This window comes from Heptranchias perlo, chromosome 2 (genome assembly GCF_035084215.1).
Source record: "Heptranchias perlo isolate sHepPer1 chromosome 2, sHepPer1.hap1, whole genome shotgun sequence".
NCBI lineage: Eukaryota > Metazoa > Chordata > Chondrichthyes > Hexanchiformes > Hexanchidae > Heptranchias > Heptranchias perlo.
Genome location: NC_090326.1, coordinates 98,637,935 through 98,661,030, shown reverse-complemented (window position 1 = coordinate 98,661,030; position 23,096 = coordinate 98,637,935). Strand labels below are relative to the sequence as shown.

The 23,096-nt window shown below is 41.4% G+C and overlaps 1 protein-coding gene across 2 annotated transcripts in view; it reads right to left on the bottom strand.

Annotated features, from left to right (window-relative positions):
- Positions 1-23,096, bottom strand: part of LOC137341572 (uncharacterized) — an 84,882-nt gene that overhangs the window by 50,890 nt on the left and 10,896 nt on the right. For both annotated transcript variants that reach the window (XM_068004786.1, XM_068004795.1), the window contains exons 5-7: positions 16,025-16,129; positions 14,728-14,864; positions 14,117-14,239 (exon numbers count right to left, since the gene is read on the bottom strand). In XM_068004786.1, coding sequence (XP_067860887.1) covers positions 14,117-14,239; positions 14,728-14,864; positions 16,025-16,129 — 365 coding nt within the window. The remainder of the gene's footprint in view (positions 1-14,116; positions 14,240-14,727; positions 14,865-16,024; positions 16,130-23,096) is intronic.

The following is a 23,096-nucleotide window of genomic DNA, read 5'->3' as shown; positions in this document are numbered from 1 at the left end:
GAGTCGACCCAATCTCTCCTCATACTCTATTTTTCCCCTCTTAATCAATCTCTTGGTCCTTTTTTGCTAAATTCTAAACTGCTCCCAATCCTCAGGCTTGCCACTTTTTCTGGCAACTTTATATGACTCCTCTTTGGATCTAATACTATCCTTAATTTCTTTTGTTAGCCATGGTTGAGCCGCTTTTTGTTTTGCACCAGAAAGGAATGTAGAATTGTTGCAATTCATGCATTCGTTCCTTAAATGTTAGCCATTGCCTAACCACCGTCATGCCTTTTAATGAAGCTTCCCAATCTATCATAGCCAACTCACGCCTCATACTTTCGTAGTTTCCTTTGTTTAGATTTAGGGCCCTAGTTTCGGATTGGACTACTTCACTTTCCATCCTCCAAAATATGCATTCTCCTCTACTCCCCCACATTTATACAGCGTATTATACCGCATTTTGCACTTTAATGTCAAGGACTATACAAATACTCAATCGAAAATATCAACTGTATTCAAAAGTAATCAAAAGAATAATAGGAAAAGTAGATACTGCATTTAGTCTATAGGAAGCTTCTCATTAAGGAATAAACAAAAGAACAAATGACAAACAAATTTGCATTTATAAGTGTCTTTCACATCATCAAGATGTCCCAAAGTGCTTCACAGCCAATAATTTTTGAAGTGTAGTCGCTATTATGTAAAATTTACGGCAGCCAATTTGTGCACAGCAAGATCCAACAACTAGCAAAAAAGGTTTCCTGTAGTGCTAGTTGAAGGAAGAGTGTTGGCCTGGAGACTAGGAGAACCCCCTTCTCTCCCTTCTAATAGTTGCATGGGAACTTTTATTTCACCTGAACAGGCAGACAGCAACGATTCCCAACAGAATCATCGGTCTCAACCTGTGGCTCAAGGATCTACGTAAGGAGGGATTTACTTTTATTGACAACTGGGGAATTTTTCAGCAACAAGGTAAGCTTTTTAGGAGGGATGGTCTCCATCTTAATTTTCTGGACGCGCAAATGTTGGCCGAGAATTTTGAAGTAGCTTTTGGGGAGCATTTAAACGAGTTGAGCCAAGGGTTATTTAGATAAACCAGCCAGTAGTTTTACTGGGGTAGGTTGCACTAATAATACGGGTACGGTAGCATAGTGGTTATGTTACTGGGCTAGTAATCCAGAGGCCTGGACTAAAATCCAGAGTCATGAGTTCAAATCCCGCCACGGCAGCTGGCGAATTTAAATTCAATTAATTAAAAATAAAAATCTGGAATTAAAATACGAGTATCAGTAATGATGGCCATGAAACTACCGGATTGTCGTAAAAACCCATCTGGTTCACTAATGTCCTTTAGGGAAGGAAACCTGCCGCCCTTACCCGGTCTGGCCTACATGTGACTCCAGACCCACAGCAATGTGGTTGATTCTTAAATGCCCTCTGAAATGGCCTAGCAAGCCACTCAGTTGTAAAATCTCGCTACGAAAAGTCATAATAAGAATAAAACCGGACGGACCACCCGGCATCGGACCACGAGGCACCAGACACGACAACGGCAAAACACCAAGCCCAGTCGACCCTGCAAGGTCCTCCTTACTAACATCTGGGGACTTGTGCCAAAATTGGGAGCGCTGTCCCACAGACTAGTCAAGCAACAGCCTGACATAGCCATACTCACAGAATCATATCTTTCAGCCAACGTCCCAGACTCTTCCATCACCATCCCTGGGTATGTCCTGTCCCACCGGCAGGACAGACCCACCAGAGGTGGCGGTACAGTGATATACAGTCAGGAGGGAGTGGCCCTGGGAGTCCTCAACATTGACTCTGGACCCCATGATATCTCATGGCATCAGGTCAAACATGGGCAAGGAAACCTCCTGCTGATTACCACCTACCGCCCTCCCTCAGCTGATGAATCAGTCCTCCTCCATGTTGAGCACCACTTGGAGGAAGCACTGAGGGTAGCAAGGGCACAAAATGTACTCTGGGTGGGGGACTTCAATGTCCATCACCAAGAGTGGCTCGGTAGCACCACTACTGACTGAGCTGGCCGAGTCCTGAAAGACATAGCTGCTAGACTGGGCCTGCGGCAGGTGGTGAGCGAACCAACACGAGGGAAAAGCTTACTTGACCTCGTCCTCACCAATCTACCTGTCGCAAATGCATCTGTCCATGACAGTATTGGTAGGAGTGACCACCGCACAGTCCTCGTGGAGATGAAGTCCCGTCTTCGCACTGAGGACACCATCCAACGTGTTGTGTGGCACCACCACCGTGCTAAATGGGATAGATTCAGAACAGATCGAGCAGCTCAAAACTGGGCATCCATGAGGCGCTGTGGGCCATCAGCAGCAGCAGAATTGTATTCCAGCACAATCTGTAACCTCATGGCCCGGCATATTCCTCACTCTACCATTACCAACAAGCCAGGGGATCAACCCTGGTTCAATGAGGAGTGTAGAAGAGCATGCCAGGAGCAGCACCAGGCGTACCTAAAAATGAGGTGCCAACCTGGTGAAGCTACAACTCAGGACTACATGCATGCTAAACAGCGGAAGCAACATGCTATAGACAGAGCTAAGCAATTCCACAACCAATGGATCAGATCAAAGCTCTGCAGTCCTGCCACATCCAGTCGTGAATGGTGGTGGACAATTAAACAACTAACGGGAGGAGGAGGCTCTGCAAACATCCCCATTCTCAATGATGGCGGAGTCCAGCACTTGAGTGCAAAAGACAAGGCTGAAGCGTTTGCAACCATCTTCAGCCAGAAGTGCCGAGTGGATGATCCATCTCAGCCTCCTCCCGATATCCCCACCATCACGGAAGCCAGTCTTCGGCCAATTCGATTCACTCCACCTGATATCAAGAAACGGCTGAGTGCACTGAATACAGCAAAGGCTATGGGCCCCGACAACATCCCAGCTGTTGTGCTCCAGAACTAGCTGCACCTCTAGCCAAGCTGTTCCAGTACAGCTACAACACTGGCATCTACCCGACAATGTGGAAAATTGTCCAGGTATGTCCTGTCCACAAAAAGCAGGACAAATCCAATCCGGCCAATTACCGCCCCATCAGTCTACTCTCAATCATCAGCAAAGTGATGGAAGGTGTCGTCGACAGTACTATCAAGCGGCACTTACTCACCAATAACCTGCTCACCGATGCTCAGTTTGCGTTCCGCCAGGACCACTCGGCTCCAGACCTCATTACAGCCTTGGTCCAAACATGGACAAAAGAGCTGAATTCCAGAAGTGAGGTGAGAGTGACTGCCCTTGACATCAAGGCAGCATTTGACCGAGTGTGGCACCAAGGAGCCCTAGTAAAATTGAAGTCAATGAGAATCAGGGGGAAAACTCTCCAGTGGCTGGAGTCATACCTAGCACAAAGGAAGATGGTAGTGGTTGTTGGAGGCCAATCATCTCAGCCCCAGGGCATTGCTGCAGGAGTTCCTCAGGGCAGTGTCCTAGGCCCAACCATCTTCAGCTGCTTCATCAATGACCTTCCCTCCATCATAAGGTCAGAAATGGGGATGTTCGCTGATGACTGCACAGTGTTCAGTTCCATTCGCAACCCTTCAGATAATGAAGCAGTCCAAGCCGGCATGCAGCAAGACCTGGACAACATCCAGGCTTGGGCTCATAAGTGGCAAGTAACATTCGCGCCAGATAAGTGCCAGGCAATGACCATCTTTAACAAGAGAGAGTCTAACCACCTCCCCTTGACATTCAACAGCATTACCATCGCCGAATCCCCCACCATCAACATCCTGGGGGTCACCACTGACCAGAAACTTAACTGGACCAGCCATATAAATACTGTGGCTACGAGAGCAGGTCAGAGGCTGGGTATTCTGCGGCGAGTGACTCACCTCCTGACTCCCCAAAGCCTTTCCACCATCTACAAGGCACAAGTCAGGAGTGTGATGGAATACTCTCCACTTGCCTGGATGAGTGCAGCTCCAACAACACTCAAGAAGCTCGACACCATCCAAGATAAAGCAGCCCGCTTGATTGGCACCCCATCCACCACCCTAAACATTCACTCCCTTCACCACCGGCGCACTGTGGCTGCAGTGTGCACCATCCACAGGATGCACTGCAGCAACTCGCCAAGGCTTCTTCGACAGCACCTCCTAAACCCGCGACCTCGACCACCTAGAAGGACAAGAGCAGCAGGCGCATGGGAACAACACCACCTGCACGTTCCCCTCCAAGTCACACACCATCCCGACTTGGAAATATATCGCCGTTCCTTCATTGTCGCTGGGTCAAAATCCTGGAACTCCCTTCCTAACAGCACTGTGGGAGAACCGTCACCACACGGACTGCAGCGGTTCAAGAAGGCGGCTCACCACCATCTTCTCGAGGGCAATTAGGGATGGGCAATAAATGCCGGCCTTGCCAGCGACGCCCACATCCCGTGAACGAATAAAAAAAAACTACCCAGATTTTCTGAAGCTAAGGCACAGAAAATGAATGGTACCCAGAGTCAGCTAACTGACAAATCATTGAAATACTTCTATGTTAATGCAAGAAGTCTTAGAAATAAACTGCTAGAACTACAATCTTGTGCAGTATTAGAAAACTCAGATGTTATAGGTATTACTGAGACATGGCGAGATTTAAATGATGGTATTGAATGCCCATATCGCAGGGCATAACTATTTTAGGAAAGATAGAATAGGTCAGAGGAGAGGTGGTGTAGCCTTGTTTGTCAGAAATAATCTGCCTGCTGTGGCAAGAGATATGAGTACATCAGCAGTAGCTAAAGCTGTTTGGATTCAATTAATCCAAGCCAATGGCCCCAAGTTTATGAACGGCACCTGTTATAGACCTCCAGGATAGGTATTCCTAGATGATGAGGAACTTTGTTCACAAATTGCTACGGCTTCTAGCCTGGGCCCAATTTGCATTACGGGCAACTTCAACTTTCCATGTATTAAATGGTCTGATGGTGAACCATCTAGTGTAGTGGGGAGAGTAGCTGAGACTTTTATGGACACCATAAATGATTGTTTCCTTACACAGCATGTTGGTGAGGCAACTAGGGATAAACAAATTCTAAATCTAGATTTTATTAGCAGCCCTACTGCTGTATCAAACCTCCATGTGGGGGAACACCTGGCCAGCAATGATCATAATATAATTAGGTTTAATCTTATTGCCCAATCCAAGACTGCAGCCAATCTAATGTTGGTCCCAGATTTTAAGAGGGCTAACTTTACAAAAATGGCTGAAGATCTGGCAAAAGTTGACTGGGCAACCCTACTAGATCAGCAATCAAGTACTGAGGACAAACAGTTTCTATTTGAAACCATTCTCAAACAGAATGAAGTCCCAATGGTTAAAAGAAGGGCACATGATAAAACAAAGTCATTATGATTGATGTGGAATGTACAGAGGCAAATTTGATCAAAACAGAAGGCACTCTACACATTTATGGCATTTAACTTGCAGGAGAACAGAGAAAAGTATCACATGCAAATAAGGAAGACAAAAACAGCCATAAGGTTAGCCAAGAGATCTCTGGAAAAGAAGATGGTGCATAACTGTGGCAGTAATAGCAAAAGCTTTTTTAGCTATGTCAATGATCAGAAGACCATATAAGGCCATTAAAGAATACTGTAGGGCAGATTCAAACTGATTCTCAGAGTTGCTAAATGACTATTTTGCATCAGTCTATACTCCTGTAGACAATGCTTATGTTCCAAATGAGGGGTGCTTAGTATTGAATAGCATTATTATCAAAATAGATAGTAATGTCCTCTTGGATAGGTTAGGAATGCTCAAAATTGATAGGGCTCCAGGTCCAGATAATATTCATCCAAGGGTGATTAAAGAGATGGGAAGGTGCTCAGTGAGCCCCTTGCCTGTATTTTTAATATTTCAATAGAGTCAGGGATAGTTCCCTTAGACTGGAAGCTAGCTCATGTGGATCCTATTTCTAAAAAAAGGGACAAATCGGAGCCAGAGAACTACAGGCCCATCAGCCTGACATCAATTATTGGGAAGACGATAGACTGGATCGTAAGGGACGCCCTTTATGATCAAAGGGAAAGGGAAGAGGCCATTAGCTACTTGGTTAAGCACTTGAAGTGCCATAACCTACAGGGCTACGGACCAAGTGCTGGAAAGTGGGATTTCGCAAGATAGCTCTTTTTCGGCCAGCACGGACATGATGGGCCGAATGGCCTCCTTCTGTGCCGTAACATTCTATGATTAGAAATTGTCAACACGGCTTCCAAAAAAACAGGTCGTGCCTAACAAATTTGATGAGAGTTTCTTGAGGGAGTCACTAGGGTAGTGGAAAGGTGTAAGCCAGTAGACATTGTCTACCTAGACTTTCAGAATGCCTTTGATAAGGTACATCACAAGGTAGAATCTTGTGGTATCAGTAGAAATTTGAAAAACTGGATTAGGAATTGACTCCAATGCCACAGCCAAAAAGTTGTAGTTAACGGAAGTGGTTCAGCCTGGAGACATGTTACTAGTGGTGTCTCCCAGGGATTGGTCCTAGGCCCTGCTACTCTTTGCGGTCTTTATTAATGACCTGGACATTGGTATTGGTGAGTAAATTTGCAAATGACACCAAAATCTGTGCAAGGGTCAAGATGGTAGAGGAGTGCGATTAAATCCAAAAAGATTTAGATGTGCTAAGGGAGTGGGCCACACATTGGCAAATGGCGTTTAATTTAGACAAATGCAGTATCATGCATGTTGGTAGAGCCAACGCAAAACACACATCATTTGCAGGGAACAACTCAGAGGTTGAGCGACAAAACGATCTTAAGTGTTATTGTAACTAAAGGACTGATTAAGAAAGGGAAGCTAGATTATGAAAATAAATTAGCAAAAAATATAAAAACAGATAGCAAGAGTTTCTATAGTTATATAAAAAGAAAAAGGGTGGCTAAGGCAAACGTAGGTCCCTTAGAGGATGAGACCGAAAAATTAATGGTGGGAAACATGGAGATGGTAGAAATGCTGAACAAATATTTTGTTTCAGTCTTTACGGTAGAGGACACTAAGAATATCCCAACACTGGACAAACAGGGGGCTCTGGGGGGGGGGGGGGGGGGGGGGGGAGGAGCTAAATACGATTAAAATCACTAAGGAATTGGTACTCAGTAAATTAATGGGACTCAAGGCGGATAAATCCCCTGGACCTGATGGCTCACATCCGAGGGTCTTGAGGGAAGTGGCAGTAGGGATTGTGGATGCTTTGGTAATAATTTTCCAAAATTCTCTGGACTCGGCAAAGGTCCCGGCAGATTGGAAAACTGCTAATGTAACACCCTTATTTAAAAAGGGTAGTAGGCAGAAGGCTGGAAATTATAGACCAGTTAGCTTAACATCTGTGGTGGGTAAAATTTTGGAGTCTATTATTAAGGAGACAGTAGCGGAACATTTGGATAAACATAATTTAATAGGACAAAGTCAGCATGGCTTTATGAAGGGGAAGTCATGTCTGACAAATTTGCTTGAGTTCTTTGAGGATATAACGTACAGGGTGGATAAAGGGGAACCAGTGGACGTAGTGTATTTAGACTTCCAGAAGGCATTCGACAAGGTGCCACATAAAAGATTATTGCTCAAGATAAAGAATTACTGGATTGGGGGTAATATTCTGGCATGGGTGGAGGATTGGTTATCTAACAGGAAGCAGAGAGTTGGGATAAATGGTACATTCTCGGACTGGCAACCTGTAGCCAGTGGTGTTCCGCAGGGGTCGGTGCTGGGTCCCCAACTCTTTACAATCTATATTAACGATTTGGAGGAGGGGACAGAGTGTAACATATCAAAGTTTGCAGATGATACAAAGATGGGAGGGAAAGTAGAGAGTGAGGAGGACATAAAAAACCAACAAGGGGATACAGACAGTCTGGGTGAGTGGGCAGAGATTTGGCAGATGTTAATACAATATTGGAAAATGTGAGGTTATGCACTTTGGCAGGAAAAATCAGAGAGCAAGTTATTATCTTAATGGCGAGAAGCTGGAAAGTACTGCAGTACAAAGGGATCTGGGGGTCCTAGTGTAAGAAAATCAAAAAGTTAGTATGCAGGTGCAGCAGGTGATCAAGAAGGCCAACGGAATGTTGGCTTTTATTGCTAGGGGGATAGAATATAAAAACAAGGAGGTATTGCTGCAGTTATATAAGGTATTGGTGAGACTGCACCTGGAATATTGCATACAGTTTTGGTCTCCATACTTAAGAAGACATACCTGCTCTCGAGGCAGTACAAAGAAGGTTCACTCGGTTAATCCCGGGGATGAGGGGGCGGACGTATGAGGAGAGGTTGAGTAGATTGGGACTCTACTCATTGGAGTTCAGAAGAATCAGAGGCGATCTTATTGAAACATATAAGATTGTGAAGGGGCTTGATCGGGTGGATGCGGTAAGGATGTTCCCAAGGATGGGTGAAACTAGAACGAGGGGGCATAATCTTAGAATAAGGGGCTGCTCTTTCAAAACTGAGATGAGGAGAAACTTCTTCACTCAGAGAGTAGTAGGTCTGTGGAATTTGCTGCCCCAGGAAGCTGTGGAAGCTATATCATTAAATAAGTTTAAAACAGAAATAGACAGTTTTCTAGAAGTAAAGGGAATTAGGGGTTACGGGGAGCGGGCAGGAAATTGGACATGAATTTAGATTTGAGGTTAGGATCAGATCAGCCATGATCTTATTGAATGGCGGAGCAGGCTCGAGGGGCCGATTGGCCTACTCCTGCTCCTATTTCTTATGTTCTTATGTTCACAGATCATAAGAAATAGGAGCAGGAGTAGGCTATACACCCCCTTGAGCCTGCTCCACCATTCGATAAGATCATTGCTGATCTTTTACCTCAACTCCACTTTCCCGCCCTATCCCCATATCACTTGATTCCCTTAGTGTCCAAAAATCTATCAATCTCAGTCTTGAACATACTCAACAACTGAGCATCCACAGCCCTCTGGGGTAGAGAATTCCAAAGATTCAGAATCTTCTGAGTGAAGAAATGTTTCCTCATCTCAGTCCTATATGGCCAACCTCTTATCTGGAGACTATGACCCCTAGTTCTAGACTCTCCAGCCAGGGGAAACAGCCGCTCAGCATCTACCCTGCCAAGCCCACTAAGAATTTTATGTTTCAATGAGATCACCTCTCATTCTTCTAAATTCCAGAGGATATAGGCCCATTTTATTCAAGTTCCCCTCAAAGGACAACCCTCTCATCTCAGGAATCAATCTAGTGAGCCTTCAGTGCACCCCCTCTAAGTCAAGTATATCCTTCCTTAGGTAAGGGGACCTGAACTGTACACAGTACTCCAGGTGCTATCTCACCAGAGCCTTATATAATTGCAGCAAGACCTCCTTACTTTTATACTCCAACCTCCTTGCAATAAAGGCTAACATACCATTTGCCTTCCTAATTGCTTGCTGTACCTGCATATTAACTTTCTGTGATTCACATACAAGGACACCCAAATCCCTCTGAATACCAACATTTCTTAGTCTCACATTTTAAAAAATATTGTGCTTTTCTATTCTTCCTACCAAAGTAGATAATTTCATATTTCCCCACATTATACTCCATCTGCCACCTTCTTGTCCGCTCACTTAACCTGTCTATATCCCTTTACAGCCTCGTTGCGTCCTCCTCACAGCTTACTTTCCTACCTGGCTTTGTATCATCAGCAAACTTGGATACATTATACTCGGTTCACTCATCTAAGTCATTGATATATAAACAACCTGCCAACCCGAAAATAACCCGTTTATTCCTACTCTGTTTTCTGTCCGTTAACCAATACTCAATCCATGCTAATATATTACCCCCAATCCCATAAGCCCTAATCTTGTGAAACAATCTCTTGGTGCATGACCGATGTAGAGAAGCTGTAGCTAAAGGCAGAACATAAAGCAGGAGCGGCGAGAGAGGAGGCCCAGAACATAAATAAACATCCACTATACCAGTGATACCAATTTCATTTTTATTTTAAATCTGTAGTCAATCAGAATGTCTAGAAAGGCATCAAGATTCCAAAAGAACAGAGAAAAATCAATCAAATAAAAAGTCACAAAAAGTGACATCAGAGAGGAGTGCTGAGCCTAAGTCAGTTTAAGTATTTAGTTTATTGGTTAGTGTTTTTAGTTATTAGTGGTCAGTGTCTTTAGTGGTTGGTTAGTGTTTTTAGTGGTTTGCGAAAGTGTTAGCTAAACAGTTAAAAAGAGCAGGAAACCAGAGCAGTTAAACAAACTCAGGGAAAAATCTCAAAAGGTGACGTCATAGTTAGCACAGAGTGGGGGAGCAGAGGAACCAGAGGAAATTAAACTGAGTCTTTAATTTACTATACACACTCTAACTATAATCTATAAATCAATGTGGAGTCAGGGGACAGGTAGCAAAATGGATAGCAAGCTGGCTACAAGACAGAAAAGAGAGTAGGGGTTAAGGGTGGCTATGCAGACTGGCAAAAGGTGAGAAGTGGTGTTCCACAGGGATCGGTGCTGTTGTTCACAATTTACGTTAATGATTTGGATTCGGGAATCAAATACAATTTCAAAATTTGAGGACACCACCAAATTGGTGGGTGTAGTTAATACTGAGGAAGAATGTGTCAAAATACAAGAGGACATTAATAAACTTGCAGAATGGGCATGTAATTGGCAAATGAATTTCAATATAGATAAGCGTGAGGTAGTGCATTTTGGAAGAATAAGGAGGCCACGTACTGCTTGGATAATAAGAGTCTAAATGGGATAGAGGAGCAAAGGGATTCTAGGGGTACAGATACACAAATGACTAAAAGTAGCAATGTAGGTTAATTAGGCCATAAAAAAGGCAAACAAGGCACTGGGGTTCATTTCTAGAGGGATAGAATTGAAAAGCAGAGAAGTTATGTTAAACTTGTATAGAACCTTGGTTAGACTACACTTGGAATACTGTGCACAGTTCTGGTCTCCATGTTATAGAAAGGATAAGAGGCATTGGAAAGGGTGCAAAAAAGATTCACAAGGATGATACCAGAACTGAGATGATCTACTTATCAGGAAAGGCTGAATAGGTTGGGGCTCTTTTTTCTAGAAAATAGAAAGCTGAGGGGTGACCTGGTAGAGGTCTTAAAGATAACGAAAGTGTTTAACAGGGCAGACGTAGAGAAAATGTTTCCACTAGTGGGGAAGTCCAAAACTAGAGGTCATAAATATAAAATAGTCACTAATAAATCCAATAGGGAATTCAAGAGAAACTTCTTTACCCAAAGAGTGGTAAGAATATGGAATGTGCAACCACAAGGAGTAGTTGAGGCAAACAGCATAGACACGTTTAAGGGAAAGCTAAATAAGCACATGAGGGAGAAAGGAATAGAAAAGTATGCTGATAGGGTTAGATGAAGTAGGGAGGGAGGGAGGAGGCTCATGTGGAGCATAAACACCAGCATAGACCAGTTGAACCAAATAGCCTGTTTCTGTGCTGTAGTTTCGATGTAACTCGATGTAAAGCTAACAAGGTTGTATTAATAGAACCAGTCAGTATAAATTAAAGGACACCATTTTGACACTGTACAGGTCGCTGGTCAGACCTTATCTAGAGTGCTGTGCCCAGATTTGGTCCCCCACAGGGTGAGTGATATAGTGGCATGGAAAAGGTCCAGGAGGAGAAAAAGAATGATTCCTAGCTTAAAGAATCTCAGCTACTTAGATAGGCTCAAGGACCTATTTACTTTAGAGCAGCGTAGACTTAGAGGTGACCTGATAGAGGTCTACAAAATAATTAAAGGGCCGGATAGTGTCCCTGCTGATAGATTATTCCAGTTTAACAGATTGGGGAGGACCAGGGGATATGAGTTAAAACTATGGAAGAGTAGGATTAGACTGGATGTTAAGCAGTTCATCTTTTCCCTGAGAATTGTGAACCTCTGGAATAAATTGTTGGCTGGTATGGTGGTTGCTGACTCTCTGCATGCCTTCAAGAGGGAGCTGGGCTGGTTCCTGACTGGGACAGAGGTTGCATTATATAGAAGATAAGTGTTTTGATAGATAACACTTAGTCCATGTGATCTCCTGGACTGGTTTCAATTGCCTGAGGGGGTTGGAGAGGAATTTTACAGAGTATTTTTTCCCCTTATTGGCCTTGGGTTTTTTCTATTTTTTGCCTCTCTGGAGATTACATAGCTGCAGAGGTGGTGTGAGGGGAGGCGGGGGGTCGGTCGGGGGAGGGAAGAAGTGTTTAGCCATGAAGGTCCTACCATCATGGTGTGGGGCAGGCTTGATGGGCCAGCTAGTCTTTTCCTGCCCGTCAATTTCGTATGTTCATAGGTTATATTATCTCAAATCCCCTAGGAACCATAAACTGTAGACAAAATACAAAACTTCTCAGTCCTGAAGACAGATTGCTGCCTTTAACAGAGTGTTGATCCATTATAGTAACTCAGGATGGATTATTTGGGCCTCTTTGAAGAATGCTCAACCTGACAAATGCCATTTAACATTTTATTTATGCTGCCCACATAATCAAAGGCTGCTTTTATCTTAGCTATTTCATGAACAAACACTGTCTGTTTGCACCGCCAGTGTCTCAGATCCACTATGTTGAAACAGTCAACAATAAAAAGGTACTTCATGAGAAAATAAAACAAAATGAGAACAAATCCAGATAAATTGGATGTAAACATACATCCTAAAATAGTGAGGGAATTCAGAGACAAAACAGCAATGGCTCTGACCATGATCTTTTAAATGTCCTCAGATATGATTATCCGTAGTGGGTAAGCTTCTAGAGGTCACAATACAAGAGAAAATTAACTTAGAAAGACACGAGTTAAATAAGGATAGCTAGAACGGATTTATAAAATGCAAGTCATGACAGACAAATAGTGTTCTTTGAGGAAATAATAGTGCATTGATAAATAAAATGTAATGGATACCATGTGTATGAAGTTTGAAATAGCATTTGATAAATTGCCGCATGAGGTTCGTTGATAAAATTAATACAGTATTAAAAGGGAATACGGCAGCATGGATAGGAACTTGGTTAAAGGGCAGAAAATAGAGAAGTACAGAGGGCAAACAATGGAAAAATAGGGTGGTTATCTGTGAAGAGGGCTGTAATTGATTTCAGGAGGACATAGGCAGGTTAGTAAACTGGACTGATGGATAAAAATTAATGCAGAGAAAGGTGAGGCTATATATTTTGAGAGGAAGAAATGAGAACAAGCTGAAGAAGTTTTTTTTTAAAATGGAATCTTAGGTTTTATTAAATAGTGACCCGGAGTACAAAAGTAGAGAGGTAATGCTAAACCTAGACAAATCATGAATTATGCCAGACTTAGAATATTGTGCCTAGTTTTGAGCACCCCCTAATGGAAGGATATCCAGGCCACTATCAGGGATGAGGGGCTTTCCTTATGAGGAGAGAGTAGAGAAACTGGTGCTCATTCATTAGAGCAGAAAAGGTCAAAAGGCTTAAAAGCTCGATAGAGCTGTTCAAAATTATGTGGTTAGGAGAATAGGGTGTGTGTTTTTTTAAAAAAAAAACATTTGTTAAGACATATAATGCACCACCAGAAACAGTCAAGAAAGCAGAATCCATAATAGCTTTTAATAGGGAAATGGATAAATATTTGAAAGATCAAAGTAATGGGATTAAGTAAATTGCTCTTTCAGAGAGCTGGCTCAAGCACGATGAGCTGAATGACCTCTTACTGCGCTGCAAAATTCCATGATTCTGTGCTACTTATGAATGACACTGGCAGTGTTATCTAGCATTCACTGTGCTCACTGGATGGGGAGGTGTTGCGAGAACTTGGCAATCAAAAAAATGTATGGCTGATTAGTTCCTGTCATCAAAGGCAACAAAACAAGATAAAGAAATAATGCAAGCTCAACTTGCATGGGAATCCATGCAGAGTAATACCACTGAAGCTTCATGACCATGGCAGATATTAGGGTAAAATAAGTGGCTAGGTGCCAACGAGCAGCACTTGGGCACATTGAGAAACAGTCTTAAAGGGATATTGCCCATATGGTCCCTGTTGCAAGTTTCTACAACACATGGGTAACTCAAGGAAAACTTAGTATAAACATTTACAATTATACAGGTACCAGGATCATTTGTAGATAAACAACCTACAACAAATACTTTGTACTTACAGTCACCTTTCCTCTTCCATCCTTTTTTTCAATTTCCAGTGCTTTTTTGATGACAAATTCTTTCCATTCAGAGGGTTTTAGTTTTTCTCCCTCATAATTAAGAATATCTGGATAATGCTTTTCCTGGAAAGAAACACCAAATTACCAAATGTTTTCCTACCAACATACATTAATTTAATAATTTCATACAGTACTAGTCAAGAAAAATGTTTCTTGCTCAAGCAGTTGAGTACTTTGTACTTCTCTTTATACTGCCAGCATCAAACTTTGGAGGCTTGGACACCAGATTAGCCAAAGTACAGATCAGTGATATTGTTTTATGTGAAACTGTTTGCTGATCCCAGATGTATGGCTCCCAGCTACATGCAGAAACTTAAACAGGAGGGTCATTATGAGTGGAAAAGCAGATTATAAGTAGGAATCTCTCAGATCCTGAAAATTTTATTCTAAATAGCTAGTTGAGGAAGTACTTTGCATTAAAGCATTTCCAATCCATACAGTAGTGTTCTCCTTTAGTATAATACTCCATAATTGCAGCAATTGTAATCACACAATCAAACTCAGTAAGTTTTTATTCTAAGGATTCTATTTATCACTGTATATATACTTACCAGATAATTTGCCATGTGTTTAGTTCCAAGGAGGTGGGGGAGAAACCAGGTAAGTTCTGATTTACAGTGGCACAGTTTACAGACAAACTGTGGATTTGTCTTTTGGTCATAACGATATTCAACCACATAGTCAAGACCTACAGATTTAAGAATAAGCATCAGCAAACATCCTCTATACAGACTACTTCCTTTAACATGCGAAAAATTCATGCCTTGAAATTACGTTGTGTGCATATTAGTATTCAAATGTTTAATGCTATTATATGAAATTATTTTGTCCATTATTTTAAAATAAAAGGTTAACACCTCCATTAAAAGTGGACAATTGATTTTCATAAAAATGCATTAAGTATTTGTATGCTAATATTTGCATGGTGTAATTTTAAAGGAATAAACATCAAAAACTGGGAGACATAACTACAAAAAAAACTGCATGCCACCATTTGTATGTATTTTCTTCAATACAGTAAATATACTAAAATTTAGTGTTCATAGAAACAGTATGAAAGTTAGGAACTTAAGACAGAACTACAGTGGCCTTCCAATCATGGTCCCTTCGCTGCCAGTAACAATCTGGGTTCTGATACATTTCCAAAATATCGTAGTTTGTCATTTCTCTTTACAGATGTGGACTGACCGGCAATGTATTTTCAATCTTAGTTTCAGAATTCCAACAATTGCCGTTTTCCTTTTTACTGTGCAGATCAAGCCACATTGCTACAGTATCCTCCTCTAGACATCCCTCCATAGATAGAGAAAGGTTGATAGAAACAGCGATGTGTTTTTTTCACCCACAGAGACCAGACTTACAAGTACAAATTAAATGTATTTCTTTCAGTACCATTAAAGTGAGAAATTTGTACGCCAGGCATTTCATGAAATATTTTCAATGTTTGATTTTTTTTTTACTAGATTAGGAGACAAGGTTGGCTGAGATCTATTTTCCATAAGAATAAAATACCCACAATGTGATAAAAGTTTTATGCAATTTAAAACAAAAATAGTGTTAGGTTTAATTTCTTGCATTTCTAAATTCTGGAACTAGCTGAGGAATAGTTAGTACTAGCAGAACTTTGTGATCTGATTAAGATTTTTTAACAATTTAGACGTTTGTTGACAAGACACACTGATTAGCTTATTTACTGAAGTTGAAAAGTGAAGAGAAATAGGATTTTGTTGTATTCCACTTTTTTCACATTTAACTACTTGTGGTTTTTCATATGAAACACACCAAGAAATTGTCTACTTACAGCTCATATTGTAAGTATATATATATATATTGCATTAAAAAACATACCAAGTACAGCTTTGTTTAGCTTCATTTTACTGAGATGATCTTCCACAGTTCGCGTCTCCATAGGAGCTAGAAATTCATCTTTAGTAACTCCTTCAGCATTGTGAACTAGAATCCAAAATTTGTACATCATTAATTCTACTATATATTTATTTTAAAAATCACAGCAGGGCTGACTCTAGCCATGTGATCACACATTGTAAGTATTACGAAAGATATATTTATTGCAAAAAGCCAATATTGTAGAATTTCATGAATTCTGCTTTTTCCAAATCTTAAATTTGTTTATTGACATAAAAAGACTTGTTACTTTCAGTTTAACCAAGTCCCATGTTGATTTTCTATCATTGTTATGATCACAACTTAGAAATACGATACCAGAAAATAAAAATCAATAAATTTATAAATCACTATTATAATCCTAGCAGCAATTTAAAAAGCCAAATATATGAAGATTCCCCAACAAGTAGTTCATCTGTGCAATAAACTTTTCTATTTCACCAATTTTCTCCCCTCCCCTGAAGGCATTAACTAATTGCTGGGGCATGGTTCCATGGGTGCTGGTTGCCCTCTGGTACCTTGCCCAAGTGGTATTCAAGTGGATTAATGCATCAATATCCTGGCTTTGACTAAAACTTGGCTCATGGGTGCTTACTGAAGCCCCCCCACCTGGATATATCACTTGTTCCACTCAAACCATCATGGTGGCAGCATTGTCTTCATCACCAAGTCATACTACAGTCCATCTCTCCACCCCTAACCCCCCCCCCCCACTGGTACGTTCTCTCCCTTCAAGCACCTCACCCTGTTCCACCCCTCTTTTAAAACACCTCCTTCCAAGCCCTATCCCAGGTTCCTCTGTGAAATATCCTCCCTGCTTTTCTCCCTCAGCCTCTGGACTGAGCAACTTCCTAATCCTTGATGATTTGAATCTCCATCTCAATTCCCCTTTGATCCTCACCTCTGAATTCACCACTCTCCTATTCACCCTGTCAGGGTTGGCTCAGTGGTAACATGCTTACCCCTGAGTTAAGTCGTGGGTTCAAGCCCCACTCCAGAGACTTGAGCACATAATCCACGGCTGACACCCAAGTTCAGTACTGAGGGAATGCTGCACTTTCAGATAAGAGGGTACATCAAAGCCCCATCTGCCCTCTCAGGTGGGTGCAAAGGAACCCATGGCACTATTCGAAGAAGAGCTGGGGAATTCTCCCGGTGTCCTGGCCAATATTTATCCCACAACCAATATCACTAAAAGTAATGACCTGGTCATGTATCTCATTGCTGTTTGTGGACCTTGCTGCAAATTGGCTGCCATGTTTTCCTACATTACAACAATGACTACAGTTCAAAAGTACTTCAGTGGCTATAAAGCACTTTGGGACACCTTGAGGTTGTGAAAGGCACTATACAAATGCAAGTCCTTTTATTTTCTTCCATTTGCCACATGGAATAAAAGATTCTCCCAAGTCACTTACAACTACTTAGCCTTTAACTCTACATTTGCTATACCTGTGCAGCTGATTTGCTCAACCACTTTCTCACCTCTACTTTTGATGCCCTTTCCCCAGCAAAAACTTGACCATCTCCCATCCCAGTCATTCCATATGATATAGCTTCCATCATTATTCCCTCAAGTCCATGGGGCATATCACATACAACTGGTTTAGCCATCCATCACCAGATCCGTCTGGAACACATCAAGTTCTACCAGGTTTCACTCTCCTTTGCCAAAACCACTACCCTAGGATCAAGCTGGAGAGCAAAGATAATCTCAGGCTTATTTTCTCCATTATCTCCACCATGTGCTCTCCAAGCTCATCTTGTCCAATAGCCCAACCTCCTCCACCTGCAGCCTCATTTCCACTAAACTACTCCCCTACCAACTTCCCTTGCTGGCCTCTATGCTAGGCAAAACAGGAAAGGGTTCCCTCGCCTCAGATACTGTCTCCTGCTCTTTCAAAACTGCCATCAACTCCTCCTCAAAAAACCTACCTTCCTCCCCACCGTTCTTGCGAACTAGCACCTCATTATCAACCTCCCTTTCCTCTGCTGCTGAAACCCTCATCCAAGTCTGTCACCTCCAGACTCAGCTAGTCCAATGCTCTCCCGACCAACTCCTCATCCTTCATCCTCCATAAATATCAGCTCATCTAAAATCCTGCTGCAATTCCACAAGAAGTCCCAATCACCCATCACTCTTGTCCTCAACGACTTACTGGCTTCCCAGTCCCCCAACACCACAAATTTCAAATTCTCATTTTTGTATTTAAATCCATTACCTCTCCCTTCCCCTCCTCTGTAACCTCCTCCAACATTAAAGAACCCCCTCTCCAAAACTCTTCATTCCTAAGTCCAGCCTCTTGTGCACCCACCATTAGCAGAGTGCCTTCAGTGCCTCGGCCTCACACTTGAATTCCCCTCCTAAATCCCTCCACCTTTAAGACTCTCCTTAAAACCCACCTCTGACCAACCCCAATATCTCTTTCTTTGGCTCATTTTTCCTCTTACATCTCTGAAGCACTTTAGGGCATTTGTTTTTTTACATTAAAGGTGCTGTACAAATGCAAGTTGTTGTTATTCAACAGTAAACGCCGGTAGGCTTTTCTAACCACAGGAGGTATCACAGCCAAGCCCAACCCAGTTTTCACCCAAAGCCCAAAATGCCCACTTGTAGCAGCAGTCGCTAGATAGCAATCAGGAGTGGAAGCCCTGGCTAATTTTCCCCGCCCTGGCTAATTTTCCCCTCCCTGACCCAGAAGCACCAAAACTGATTGTAGCGCCCTGTTATTACTACAGAAGAAATCAGCCAACTCAGCACAGACCAGAGATAGCATCTGGGACCTTCCTAGTCTGTATGGTTTAGCTACTCACCAGGTAAACTTACTGAGTTGTTGGAGTAGTTGCATTTAGATTGCTGGACATGTACACACCTCAGAGCATTTAACAATGAGTCAGGAGTAAATACAAAAATATGATTACATCAATATAATTATTTCAGGAGATGCACTACCTACACTATCACTGTACATCATTAACTGGTGACAACACAACAGACCACAGGATGACTAAAAAAGCGACCACAATACGCAGCTACTTGTAACCATGGCATTTTTGCACATATTTTCTAAAACTGCAAAGGTTGTTTTACAACACAATAACTCTTAGAAGTAACATCTGTAGAGTCTTGAAGCGGCAAGGAGAAATATAATTGTGCATTTTTCCGCTTGGTACATTATCAAGATAGTATTCTTAGATCTGTACTAATGTTTGGTAATCCTTGGTGCCCAAACTGTATATATTGGTCCACAATTTAATGGTGCTTTCTGCTGCATTATACCCTTCTATACAAAGCATTATTCTTTAGCAGCTTCAGAAAGTATATTTGGGTATCTATCTCTTTAACAAGGGATTCTAATCAAATTACTATGTGTTTTCTAAAGCATCTAACACCACTATATGCATTTATACTAGACCTATTATATCCATGTATCCTGCTGCAATAATGCTATAAGTATTTTAAAGCTGAAAACTATGCAAATCAATATAAAATTCTGAGAAAATCTATACAACCCCAACCATCCCACCGAGAATAGATTTCATTTTAATAATCTCTACAGATCTGTTTTTGCAAAGAAAAAAGATGTTTCCCTGGAACTGTGAACAGATGATAGAAAAAAGATTATACAACATTTATGATAGGGTGAGTACACACCATTTTACAATATTCTCCATTAACTTTTAGTTCCTCTCAACGCATACACATGTGTCTTCTCTGGTACACCACTACACATAACAGCAAGAGTATGAGTTATTTTAAATCTGATCAGTTTAATCTGATCCTGTAAGCAGGACTTTGGCCACGTTGTTGCACAAGTACAACCAAAAGAATGCATTTGCAGTTATTATAAGGGAAACACTAGGTAAATCATCAGGTATCTTATCTTGATTTGCAGTATTTAGCATCTTCTCAATATCTTGTTCAGAATTTTATTTTTTCCCCTAAGTGACATTTAACTAAATTTGGCCTTCCTCTTGTATGTTATGTTAGTCACAGAACATGATTCCTAATACAGGCAAGTTCTTGATCTTTGCTGGGGAGTAAGGCTACAGGAGAAGGCTAGAATTTTTTCTACAGGGAGGGTAGCATCAAAAAGGTCGCTATTCACAAACTGCCTAACAGCCATGTGACGTGGAAGAGAATACAATAAAAACATGGGTGGGGGAGCATACAGCTTTATAATTGCGGCCTTTAAAAAAAAATCCTATGAATTTAATTGTATCCATTAAATGTTTTTAACAGTGGGACTGTCCTAAACTAGTACTGTGACATGAAGACTCAAACTATAATTGAATATTGGCTGTTCGGTTGAATGCAAGATGCTGATGGTAAAATTGTTCTTTGGGATTACATCCTACTAGCTTGTTCTGACTTGTGTAACAACATACCCATGCCCTTGTATGATAAACTGACTCTGGAAGATAAATTTATAAATACTGATTTGCTGTTATATTTAGACATTACCACTTCTGTATTTATATCAATCCGAAATCTATTATGATTTTTCAAATAAGGAAAAATAAAAAAGGAAAAGATTCAACCCACCAGAGTATTGCTGGATTAGTTATAAAATATTTGCCTCCATCAGATTAGGAGGGCAATTTCAAAATATTTTTTTCAAATAAAACTGCTGCAGAATTCAAATCCTTCATCCCTAAAGTTTAATGTGATCATAACAAGAGTTTAGCATAAAAACTAACCCAATTCCTCAACAGAGATTTAACAGCTGCAGCAATTTATGACCTTCATTTCTTGTCTTCCAAAATTTCCATCTTTTGATGCTTTTCTTCTTTAAAAAATTTAAGCTGGTTTGGTAAATTTCTAATTATGTCTAGCAGTTCCAATTTTAAACACTGGACAAAGTGGGCAAAACGCTTGTTATTTTGCAGAGTGTAATTTTTCAGATTGCAAAGATCTTTAGCAACCAAAGTTAAATATTTATAGTCCTCTGAAATAAGTGTAAAATTATTTTGGAGTAAAAAATTACCCCAAAAAGAAACCAGGAAAAGGTGGTTGGGGCTGGGAGGTGAGAGTAAAAGAAAAATCTTTACAAACATTAATAATGTTTAAGCCAGCATTGAGTTTTGTAAAGATCCTGACATGAGGCTGTCATCAGGTCTCACGTTACTCCGAGAATTCATTTGTTTATTTAATTTTTGCTCAGCTCGTTGTTGGATATGTGCAGAGATCTGTCACCATGCTTGTAAGTTTCCAAACCAAACTGAGAAATTTGTACAAGTAGAAATTCCTTTTGCCTGATATGGAGCACAACTCTCTCCAAAGGGACACACACCACCTACCTGAGCCAGAGGACGTAGGCACGGGTTGGTAGAACCAAGCTTAGAGCCTGCCAAATGTTCATAGGGTATTGCTTATATGAAAGTGGCTAAAACGGCACAGTCTACCAGCACAAAACACAGGTAAGCATCCCGTTGGTTGTCCAACTCAGATAACGCCCAACCCATTAGGGCACTGGCTTGCAGCGTTATCTGGAAACGAATGGGAAGAGTCACAGCAGCCAGGTTTACTCCTTTAAGACTCTTCAATGAGCCAGGCTGGCTGGTAAATCATCTATTGTGCTGTGGACCTGCCTGGCTCAAGGATCAGATACTTAGTCTACCACAGAGGATTGACTAGGTTCCAATCTCCCATCACCAGGCATGTTATCCTGAACCAACTCAACCTCAAAAAGATCATGTTTACCTCCTCCTTTCCCCTCCCTCATTAGATGGTCATTAAACTACTGATAAGCAAGGGATTGAGAACCTTGTTAGATGGATAGCAGGTACCAGGAACTCCTCCCGAGCAAGTGAGCAGCACAATTCACCACAAGTTGTACGAGTTCATTGCTACCTTCTTCAGGCACAATACCTCATCAAACCAATTCATTAAGGTATTGGAAGCTGTGCCCAGTAAGAACAAAGATGGTGTCAGATGATGATGTTTATGCTTGCAAAACGTTTTGCTGCAGAAGTTGAATAGAAGTGGTCATCTTTCATTATACAGCACCAACTTACTCCCTCGTGCTCTGTGATCTTTGAAGGAATGCTGTGGATGCAATAGCAGTGGTAACAGCTTAGACAGTTCTAAGCTATACCAAATACGACATTGCATCTAAAACTCCTCAGGACAACAAAGCATCTCAAGGGGACGAACACCAGGAATTCAGCTTCAGTGAAACCTAGACCATCTGAGCTGATACTTTAGGTTTCTTGAGTGTTTCAGTTCACCGTAGACAACTTTCTGAACATCAGAAACCCAAATAAGTTTAGCTTTAACCACATGAAGCCAAAGACCAAAGTGCTGACCCTTATGCCTTCATTTACACAATACCTAGTTCTTCAGCTCCGGTGCCAGTGCAGTTCCTTTAGCTAAAATGATTGACGAATAAGACGAGATGGACTGAGCTATCAAAACCCAAGTTCCAAATAACACAGGGAGTTACTGATTGATATTTTGGCATTTGCTTGATTACCTTTGGTGCATCAGGTTGTATAATGTGTGTGAAGGTAGATGAGATATTCTGGATTTTGTTTCAGGTCATAATGAGAAATTTTGTTAGGCATGTCATCTGGAGCCACCCCACTACCCAGCACCCCCCACCCCACCCACCCACCCACCAAGGAGGCTGGTCATCAGAGTAGCTCCATCTTGAAAAAATCCATTTTGCTTCGCATCAGACCTTTTATGCTGCAATAGGGGTTCCATTCAGAAATAATAATACATCACATTCTATTAAGCTTCATTTGTCAGAGTTAAACCATGGCCTATGTAAAATAACTCGTATTTTGTAAAGCTAGTCATTCAGTTTATCACAAGGCATTCTGATCACGCTGAAAATTGTATTAACTTTGAAACCAGCAATAACATTTCAGCAATGTAATATCAATTACAGTTATATTGTTAAACAATTGATCAGTATTGTTTAGATACATCTCGGTAAATGAAACAATATTGAGCATTAAAATTTTATAAACTGAAATCCCAAATTAAATACATTAAAAAGCTGCCCAC